The sequence below is a fragment of the Aegilops tauschii genome, chromosome 5 (genome assembly GCF_002575655.3).
Source record: "Aegilops tauschii subsp. strangulata cultivar AL8/78 chromosome 5, Aet v6.0, whole genome shotgun sequence".
NCBI classification, from domain to species: Eukaryota; Viridiplantae; Streptophyta; class Magnoliopsida; order Poales; family Poaceae; genus Aegilops; species Aegilops tauschii.
The window spans coordinates 16,395,304-16,406,706 of record NC_053039.3 but is presented as its reverse complement, the minus strand read 5'-3'; the positions used below and the strand labels follow the sequence as shown (position 1 = coordinate 16,406,706).

Genomic DNA, 11,403 nt, shown 5'->3' with positions numbered 1-11,403 from the left:
GAAAAGCCTGGTTTATCTCTCTAAACACCTCGCCTAATCACCTTGCATTGTACAAGGCCATAGCAACTCAAGTATCGTACGGTGGTCTATGTTATGTTTGTTGTGTTATTCTTCCGTTCTAGAATCGTACGGTGATGCATGCTAGGAACTCTACTACAATGACTATGGTAGTTATACCTTGGCATGATTATGTTCAGTTTATAACTCAGGATGTTCCAGCCATATCTATGACCAGTTACAACTGAACTATGCATTAGTTTTTGCCAAAAGTAAAGCATGCAAATGATTGCCAATTCTACCTATTGCCATTTGAAGCTTTGTACTGAGGATGCATTAGTTATTGCAATAAGTAGAGGATGCTCATGTTTCCCAGAAGTGCCTGTTTCCACTTTCTGGTAAGAACTGAACATGTATCAAAATATGCTAAAAGTAGACCATGAGCATGAACATGTATCAATTGCTGCTTCCTATTTGTGTTTGAATGGGCTCAACATATCTTGTGATGGTTTAGGGTCTCTGCGTGACCGTGATGATAACTCAAGATGTTCCAGCCATATCTTGACCAGTTATAACTCAACTATGCATTAGTTCTTGCCAAAAGTAAAGCATGCAAAAGATTGCCAATACAACCGTATTGCTTGTTCAATTTTTGTACTGAGGATGCATTAGTTATAGCACTAAGTAGAGGATGTTCATGATTGCCAAAAGTACATATATCCACTGTATGATAAAAACTGAACATGTATGAAATGATGCTAAAAGTAGAGCATGAGCAAGATCATGTATCAATTGATGCTACCTATTTAAGTTTGAATTGGCTCAACATTTTTTTGGCTATGGTCTTGCTGTCAAATTTAAGTGGATCATTTAACATATGATCCACTTATGAGTTTAAGCACACGACCTATTTGGTCATGCATAAAATAAGCGCAGTTTAACAAGGGTATCCAATTGCTTAACCACGTGAAGTTGTGCAAACCCTATGAGGGTTCAACTACTAAAAGAGCGACCGACAACGATTAAAAACAAGCTATGATCAGGAAATACCTTCTCTCGGAGACGTCGGCGCCGAGTTGATGGCCGCGGATAGTGCGTGGCAAACTAGAAGTGCCCGTATAGCGCGGTAGATGGCGGCAAGGAGATACGGCGGGTTCACGCGAGGACGGGGCGGCGAGAAGAACACTGAAGTCTGACCCCTCATGGCGGTGGGCGGTGGCCGGCAACTCCTGTAATCCGTGTGAGCCCGGGTCTCCGATCTGATCTTCCAGCGGTCGTGGGAGCTGCGGATGGCACGACCGGGTGGTTAGAATGAGGCGTTGTAATTGCGGTATTTAGGGAGGGGTGGGCCGCGTTGAGTTATGTAAGATTTCAATAATATCACAATGATATCCCAAAAGATCTAGAAAATATTGTCCTTGCGTTTTTAGTATTAACAATGGTTTCTTCGTGTCGCATATGCCCGGAAAACGCCATGCGTGACAAAACTTGCAATACATGTTGAAAATGGTCGACATTGTACTAATGAACGAAAAAATCACGCATGTGACGAAACTTCCAAAATTTGTTGAAGATGGTTGATTTGGAGATGTTCTACAATTTCACTGCAATATTACATATTTATTTTATAATTAAAATTCAATGATGCAAGGTTTTACATGTTTTTCAATTGTTTTCAAACTTAAACTTTTTACACATGTCCAAGAAAGGCAATGTGGCAAGGTTTTACATGCTTTTCATTGTTATCAAACTTAAACTTGTCACATAATACACGTGTACCTAAAAAAAGGAAGTGTTATTTTAGTATAAGTCAAAATGTCTCATAGGCAAAAAAAGATTTCATAGAAAAAAAAGCCCACCTACCTAACATGATATTTCACACACCACAGCCCGCATACGACTACAAACCCAGTGATATGGGCTAGGATGCAGGCCCGTGGTGGGACTAAACTTAGACGCACGCGCACCCAGCAGTGCACAGAGCGCGGTTGCCACGACGGACTGCAACTGCGCCCCACCACAACCACCCCCACGTCCAAGAGGAACCACCTCCCCCACGTCCCCATCCCAGGTGTGAAAAAGCCCCAAATCGACTACATCACTGCCTCATTCCGAGAACCTCCATTGCCGCTTCCATCTCTTCTGCAAACAACCCACAAACATCTCTCTTCGAAGCCCGCAGTCGCAGGAGGAGGGCAATGGCGGAGGAAGACTCTGCCAAGCGTCATTGTGGCCAGACGTCCCACCAGAGCAGCAACCTCGACGTCGTTCACGTTCCCGGTCAGAAGCGCGAGTACACCGTAACCCTCACAGGGGTTGAGCTCCACAGCAAGGAGACACTAGAGGTCGTCTGCACCAGTGAACCGGACAAGGCCGACGAGATGATCTCTAGGATCAGGAGGAGCGCCTGCGGCTCGTACCCCCACATCATGGGCGTTGATGTGGAGTTTACCAAAGATGATGAACCTCTGCAGATGGCAGCAGTTCTGCAGATCGGCGTGGAGGGTCTCTGCCTCGTATACCACATCGCTGCGGCCAGAAAATGGTGAAGTATCCTACTCATTCACCCTCTTCCATTCATCAATACTCCTCCCTCGAAATTTCATTAGACTAGTTTCATACTAGATGTACTAGTGTAGTTTGTGAAAATGGATGCACTAGTGCAGTTCCTCAAAGTAGATGCACTAGAATATATTTTGACCCTGATGCACTTGATTAGTATCTGAAACTGTTGCACAAGATTAATTGGTGAGGTTGATGTACCAGTGTAGTTTCTCATCTTGATTCATTAGTGTAGTTTCTGAACTTCATGTAGTGAAGTAGTTTCTGAACTTGGTCTGGTGTTATTTTCACCACCGAAAAAACTTAAGAACTTGGTGAAGCAGAGGTATATGTTATTTTATTCAAAATAATAAAACTAAACTGGCACTAAGAAAGCAAATAAATCATTGACTCAACTATATATTCCGAAAACAAAAATAACATGGTGTACTTGATTTTAATTTCAGAACTTTGTGTACTAGTTTCTGAACTACAATCATCCATGACTTATACTGTATAAGCATCTACTCCATGTATTATTCACTTGTAAACCGTAAGAAACAGAAGATTAAATCTTGAAAAATAAACACTAGTACTCCATGTATTCATCACTTGTCTCTCCCCTAGCAGGACAAAGAGCCTCAAAGAGCTCCTATAGGAGGAGAAGTTGTTCACCTTTGCCGGTTTCAGCATTAAAAATGACAGGGACAAGCTGAAGTTGTCTGGTTTGGAGATAAACCCCAACAAGCACATCGACATTCAGCGCAACTAGAGTGTTCCATACGACGGAAAACCGTACGACTCCTTGGCTGATGTTGCAGCCAGCGTCATCCACCCATTCTACAGAAAGATGAAGAAGAAGATCGATAGGGAGGCAGACCATAAACTGTGGGGGGACAGCCCACTGCCAAATTACCTCATCGAGTACGCAACAATAGATGCGTACGCCACCTACAAGTCGTGGAAGATAATCGACAACATCAAAAGAGGTCTGGAAATTTCAAAAGAGCAGGAAGCGGGCCCCTACTACCACTGCCACTATGCGGGATAAGGAGACATCAAAGTCTGCCTTCGTGTTGCTTGCGCTTGTGCTTGTCGTTTATCTTGTTGTTTGAAATTTGTAGTTTGCTTTTCTTGGGTTAAACCAGCTTGTTTATGTCATGTGTGTCAGAGCTGAACCAGTTTGTTTATGTCCTGTTTGTCAGGGTTGAACAAGTTTGCTTATGTCATCAAGTACATAGTTTGCTTATCTCGTTAAATAAGTTTGCTAGCTTTCTATTTTGTTTATCCATCAAAACAAATATTCAAGTAAATTGTGAATGGAACTTTGTGGCTGCTCTTCAATACTCCCTACGTAAACTAATATAAGAGCTTTTAGATCACTATTTTAGTAATCTAAACCCTCTTATATTAGTTTACAGAGGGAGTACTAGTTATCAATGGAACTAATCACAGAAGGTTGTGCCATGTGTAGTTTTGGTTCAGAATTGTATGGAAAAGTAAACAATTCCTACAATTAGAACTAAACTCCATTAACTGAACCTACGAAAAAGGGTCCCCCAACCCCCCCCAGCTTTATACTATAAAGCAATAGCACCAAGCATCCAACAACAAGTCAAGACAGATTCAAGTTCAAGGAAGTCTCAAATAACCGCTGGGGCAACAACAAAACAAGCCCCAAACATAACAATTTCATTTCACAGCGATACATGGCCCATTTACTGAACATAGATATATATAGATAGGTACGGTAATACACGGCAAGTACTCGGAAACCAGAGCTAACATACCAAGTTCATTTCACATCGAAACATGGCCCAGCCAGTTCCAAATGAGGTTGATGGTGATCATCATCCTCAAGTCACGGCGACGGGTGTTCGCAATAGTGAGTAGGATGCCCTGACCTACCCAAAGATTCTTGCCATGAAGGAACTTCTTCCACCCCGCCCGGTTGAAGACAGTGCGACCGTCCGTGTCCACTGCGTAGGCACAGGTGGTGATGGAGCCCGTTCTGGTAAGGCGTAGTCCAGCAGTCATGCCTTCTTCATGCGGCTCGATGCCACAGCTAACAGATAACCTCTTAGGTAATTTCTGAAAATAGTTGATATGATATATGAGCATGTCACGTGCAATTATCAGCAAATCATACACTTGAAGACACATATATCATTGGATTCAACACTGAGCATATATATCATCACATCACTACACTAGACGCTAATCATCAAATTACTACAGTAATTAAGCATATCATTATTTACTACGTACACTAACCATATCATCGCATATTACTACACTACATAAGGATATATCGCATTACTACAACCCATGCATACCATAAAAAATTCTGCACTAAATGAATCCTACACATGGCATATCATCATAGTACTACAACATGCATATCATATCAACTAGTACACTTATTAAGCATGCATATCATGTAATTACCACAGTAAGTAACATACCATGAGATGCTGTTTAACATTCGTCCTTGTGAGGCGGTTCACGAATGGCATCCCGACGTAGTCTTCACGTAGCGGAAGCATGTCCCAGAGGTTGCACGTTTCATCGCCGCTCAGCCTCAGTCTTTGGGCATAGAGTGCTTCATCAAGTGGGTTCTCATCATCATCTGAATCCTCACCATCGTCCTCCTCATGAACTTCATCCTCACTATCGAAAATCAAATTCAGATAGATAACAGAAATCCTGGGCCTTTCTCCTCTGAAGGAGAAGCTGATCAATTCACCCCCACTAAGGCGCAAGCGGGCGATGAAACAATACCATTCATCTCCTCCAATCTGGGTTATCGTTCGCCCCTTATCGACCTGCATAGTGTACGGCCCCCCGAGAGCGTCGAAGGTCACAGTGTCTCCGACGAGCTCATGGAATGCTAATCTCACATCGCATGGGATGATCTGTGCAAGATAAAAACAAATAAAAAACATAATGCATTAGTGGAAATAGCAATAAAAAACAAAATTAATGAACTATCAGAAGGTTCATATAAATTGTTACCGCTGCAAAAACAAAAGTAGGCTGGAAGTAGATGCCGAACAGCATGGCTGTACAAAGGCTGGTCCGGCACCGTGACTTGCACCGTCGACACGGTGCTTCCTACATTCTACACAGAACATGTTGAACTCTAAGTTGAATTGTATGCTACCATAGTACAATACAAAGATCATACATATAATAAATCATAGTGACAACCTAAAATGCAATGCCTATTAAATTTGTTTACTATCATCTACCTAAAAAAGCAATGCCAATGACAATGGCAATGCCAGTATCATCTACCTAATAAATCCCAATCAGATCCAATCCATTGTCAGTACTACATACTATAGTGCAGAACGGATGAATTATTTTGATTTATTTTTTCACACATAGGGCCTCATTTTGATTTGCACAGGGCCTCTCTTATCCCTGGTACGACTCAGATCCTACACTACGATATCCATCAATCTATCAAAGAACCATCATATCCATCAACAAATCATCTACCGCATGTATCAAATAAAATTTCTGGATCAGATCCGCGTCCGGAGGGAGACGCATGCAGTTTGGGAAGGGAAGAAGATTCGCGAGGGGGATGAGGGGAGATCTCACCTACTTGCCGGAGTTGGCGGCGGCCGCACAGATCCGGCGGCGAAGAGAGGCGGCGTCGGGTGCTGGCGGCGGCGGCGCTTGTCGAGAAGGGGACGAAGAAGTTGAAAATGATGTGGAGTACTAGGTGCAGTTAGCCAAATGTGGTACATGTGGTGGCGCGTTTATGTGGATGACAAGGGGACCCCACGTGTCGGTACCCATAGAAAAAAATTGGCATTTCCAACTGCCTCACGGGGATTTGAACCAGGGCCATGCGTGTGTGTGGTAAAGGGTCTAACCAGTTCGGCTGATGCAGTGTGTTCGGCTGAACCAATTTGCCTCTCCTTAAGACATTTATCCAGACACAGACAAACGAAAAAAACCATGCACCGAGGCTGTGCTCCATGTGTGGCATAAGTGGTCCTGTGAAGCTGCAACTAGGACCAATGTTGATATATGTTGTTATTAGCTAGGGTACCAACACTATATAATGGCTTATGTGATCCTTGCTAGTAAAAAAACCATTATCCATGTTGGCCCAAGTGGCATGTTTGAGTGCAACGTGTCAATATTGGTGCATTTGGCCCATATGGCATCCGTGAGTCCATAGAGACCATGATTAGTGAAAACACATGAAGATTGCTACATGACGGGCCGTTGGCATGTCTTGGTATGCACTGTGCGTGCAATGTGACTACGAAAAGTTGTTGCATGTCGAGACGTAGTTTATCGGTGCATGTGGATCCTATAGGCTTATTTGTTCCTTGTTTGTGGGCATGGTGCGTGTTGGCCCAAGTGACATGTGTCAGTGCATTGTGACATCTATTGGTGCATCTGACCCTTATACCAATTATTTGTGCAAAGATATCAAGATTGATACATGTCGATCCATTGTCGCATCTTGGAGTGGAATGTGACTAGAAGAATTGGTGAATGATTTGGACCCCTTATGGCATGTATGAATCTAATGAGACCAATGTTGTTGCATGTTGGTCAAGATGGTATCGACACGTGCAGTGTGAATATTACTGGTACATGTCTGTCGTTATAGCTCTGTGTGTCGAAGGAGAACAAGTTTGGTGCATGCTCTTGTGTGCCAAGATGTTATGTGGGAACAAAAAAACTTTCAATAGTTCATTTCTGTGGGCCCAGAAACAATGAGAATTATTTCTGGAGTACCTATTTGTAAATTTTGCACAGTTCTAGCTGGGTGCTGATGTCAAATGTGTTTTTTCCCGCGGTGCACTTACAAACTGGACTCACTTGTCACAAATCATGTCAACCCACCCAAGATGGCGGATTAGACCTAGCTGCAACAAATTACCCCAATATGTGTTCTTTTGTGCAACAAACCTGTAAAGTAGGTGTTCTATGCAAAAGTAACACCAAAAGTAGGTAATTTGTGTAATTTCCTCGCTAAACCACAGGTCAAAAAAATAAAAATTTACAAATTCATGACAAAAATTAAATGAAAGCAGTTGGGGCGTGCACGAGCGCACGACGCCCCGCGTCTAGCCTCGGTAACTCCAAACGTCCACCCCCACACGCCAAATAAAGGCCGCCTCCCCACCCCGTCTCCCCCACCCCCCACCCCTGCTGCTTTTCTTCCCAAAATCAGCAAAAACCCTCTCCTCTCACCTCAAACCAACCTCCTACAAGCCAGCAACCACCTCCCTTGCCCTTCGTCGTCGAAAGATGAAGGCCGGCCGTGAAGACGCGGCGGTGGAGAAGGACACAGCGGTAGAAGCAGTGGAGAAGCCTGCTGTGGTCATTGCCGCCGCGGTTGGCGCGGCCGAGGGCGCCGTCGCGGCGACGGGAGGCGGTGCACCATCCGGCCGCCGTCGCAGCGGTCGAGCCTGTGGTCGGGGAGCAGGTGGAGGAGGAGGTGGCGGTGGATCTGGAGGAGCAGAGGCTCAAGCGGAAGCGCGAGCAGTACGAGTTCATCGACAAGAGCTAGGAGGAGGCCCACCTCGACGCTCAGGAAGTGCAGGACGAGGCCGTCGAGTTCGACGAGGAGGTCGACGACGAGCTCTCGGAGGTACTACTCTGTTATGTTCTATTCTCCTACTCTGTTTTTGGGGTTTTCTCCCTAGGGGTTTTCTCCTGAATTGCATGCAGCACGGATTAGATTTCGTCCAGATAGGTTATGTTTCTTGATCTCTCCCTTAGGGTTAGGATTATTACTAGTTGCTTCGTACATTTGGAAGGAAACCCCTTCAATCTAAAACCTGGCATGGAACAGTAGACATGTAGGCCTAAAATCCCCCTGTGCGTGCAACAGTAGTCATAATCAGTTCTGCTATAGAAAACGGTGTATTTGTTAGGTATCACCTCTTTGATTCGTACGATTTCCAAAACGCAGGAATAGGGAAAACGTGGGATTAGAGTGGCATGTCATCTTGAATCCTATAGGATTATATGAGTGTTTGATTGTGCATACTAAAAACGTAGGATTCTTTCAGACAGGTCTGAGTGGATGGAAAATTTCCTACAAATTTGTTTATTTAATGACAGTCAATAAGAGGATCAATGATTAATATCTAGAACATGAAAAGTTGACATGCAACAGTAAATATTTATCAACATTGCTTGAGCTTCTATAAATGGTAACTTTTTAAACATGTACTCTGGAAACACCTTTGAATATTTCCTGTTGGATGAAGCCAATCCAACGGTGGACAGATGGGAAATCCCAGCATTTTTGGCCATTCGATATCTTATTTACTACAAAAGAGAAATTCCAAGCATGCGTACTATAGAATATTCCATTTGTAATCTCAACCACAATGCTACCTATGCACAAACAACCTCATAGCACTATGTTTATCCTGTTAGTACAACCCCTGTTTAAATCAGTACAACCCCTGTTACAACTATGCTCTGTTCCTCAATTGTGCAACCGATTATCTGGTTTTGCTATTCATGAAACTATGCTCCCTTCTTCAATAGTGGCAACCCATTATCTGGTTTTGGTATGCATGAAACTGGGCCACATCATCGAGTCATGCATCTGGTCAGTACTGATGCATGCAGTAACAATTTACGGCCACTGCCTGCCATTAACAACAAACATGGATTAGTTCTTCTCTTGCACAAATCAATCCATCAAACTATGCCACATCAGTAATCATGCATGCCAAGTCCATGCAACAGTACATTTCTAGCAACAAGATTTTCTATTGCATTCTTACTATATAGAATTTTCCATTACTAAGCGTAATCATAATGCTCCATATGCACAAAGCTGATACCACATTTTCTCCTTTCTTATAGAATCTTTCTTACCTTAACAGTGCAAACTTTTTCTATCTGCTTCATGATTTCCATATAATGAAGTGGACTATGCATCTTATTTTCAATCTGATTACCAAATCTGTTGAGACCTAGTAAACAGTACATTTATTTAGTTGTCAGAAAAACTGGTTTATTTGATGAAAATCATGAAGCCATACAGCTATATTGTGAAGACATTTTCTGATTGCAGTCAGTAATTCATTGCAGATTTTCTTATGTACGCACCCTATGTAATTATTAGCAACAAGGATGAGTAATTAAAGCCGTAATTTCTTATGTTCGCAACCGATGTACCTCAATCCAAAATTTCTCTTTTTTATACATAATTCATGACCTCATTCATATGTTTTGTTGTCTTCAAAATATCAAGTGAGGGCAATCTTTTGTTTGTTGATGCGGTAGTTTTACTTTGTAGTATGTACTCATCTAGTTTGAATATCATTAAATTAGATATTGTCTGGTATCTCTTTATGATAAAACCAGATCATACAACATATTGTTGCAAGAAATGGCAAGAAATGATCCTGTTTTTGGAATTATCTATTTTCAGTATGAACTAAAATATGTGCTTGAATGTAGTAAAGTGATTTGTTCATACCGTAAAACCTGAACACTTTAGTTAATTGTCAACTTAGATTGTACAAATAGGAGTACTTTAGAGGGGAGAACAGCTACGCATGCAAAGCAAAGAAAAAAGAACAAGAAAGATAACAAATAATACATAAACATATATTGCAATACATGAGGTACATGTTGTGTGAATCATCTGATTGATCATATTTTTGTATTCCTACTTTAGGAATGTACTTGATACTCTTATGAAATGCTACATTTTTGTATTCCTAATCTGACATAGCTGTCGATCAACTAACACACATGAAGATGACGAAGACGTGGATGATAGTAAGGAGAGCAGGGACAGCAAGAGCCGCTACAATCTGATCTTGCAGCGGTCGTGGGAGGTGGTAGGGGACCTGGATGCTGCGGGTGGTTACGAGGGAGGAGCTGTAATCATGGGATTTCGTGAGATCTGGGCGGCGTGAGTTATGGGAGGTTGAAACATTATCATGTAATTGGCCAAAACAAATGTAATGTTCCGAAGAAAAAACAAATGTGCCGTCGAGAAAGGAATGCATTTTTTAAGTGGTAAAATATGTTGTTTGTTCTGAAAATGCCCGGAAATTGGCCGTACGTGACTAAACTTGCAACTTCGCTGAAAATGGTTGAAATTTGAAAGTACCCCAATAATTACCATGGCTTGCAACCCTGCAAAGTTGGGTCGATTTCAGGTAGGTCAACAAACCAGCATGTGATTTCGGAGGTGCCAGTCAAGGCCGCAAGGTCGTGTTTGGGGGCACCCCCATGGTTAGTAGATCATCTACAATACAAAATGATGTGTACTAATTCCCATGGAATCCCATGACCAAAACAAGCTGCCATGCGAAATGCTTCTAAGTTTAGACTAAGATTTACACATGAAAAAACTTTCAAACTTAGATGAAAATGGTTCAAACTTGGCATACGTATCCCTAACATGGCGATGGATTGTAACGATACAAACTTGGCGGTCATTTAATATAGGTCAATAAACCAACATGTGCTTTCGGAGGGTACAAGGATAGCCCGGAAGGGCCCGTCTCGGGCCACCTCCTTTAATACACCATGTACATAGGATTCCAAGTTATTTTGATGTCATCCCATGAACCAAATCAAGCATGCATGCACAGTGCGTTCAAGATTACACATGATTTTCATGATTTTTTCACCTCCCAGACGGTCTACCCGTAGACAACCATCGAAAGTGGTAGCACATGATGCCTTCAAGCTTTATTGGCTAAGGTTAGACCTAATTGACACCATACCAAGTGCGAACATTGGTTCAAACTGGATTCCATCCACGGAGTCGATGCAGTACACGCACTGCCTCCGTCGAGAACCTTCGTGCTACACTGTCGAATGTACAAACCAAGTAGATCATGCTTC

At 42.6% G+C, this 11,403-nt stretch overlaps 1 protein-coding gene across 1 annotated transcript; it reads left to right on the top strand.

Annotated features, from left to right (window-relative positions):
- The first annotated feature begins 2,195 nt into the window (after nt 1-2,195).
- On the top strand, nt 2,196-3,589 carry LOC141022474 (uncharacterized). Its single transcript, XM_073498741.1, has 2 exons — nt 2,196-2,513; nt 3,311-3,589. The coding sequence occupies exons 1-2, from the start codon at nt 2,196-2,198 to the stop codon at nt 3,587-3,589; spliced, it is 597 nt and encodes a 198-aa protein (XP_073354842.1).
- The last annotated feature ends 7,814 nt before the right edge of the window (nt 3,590-11,403 follow it).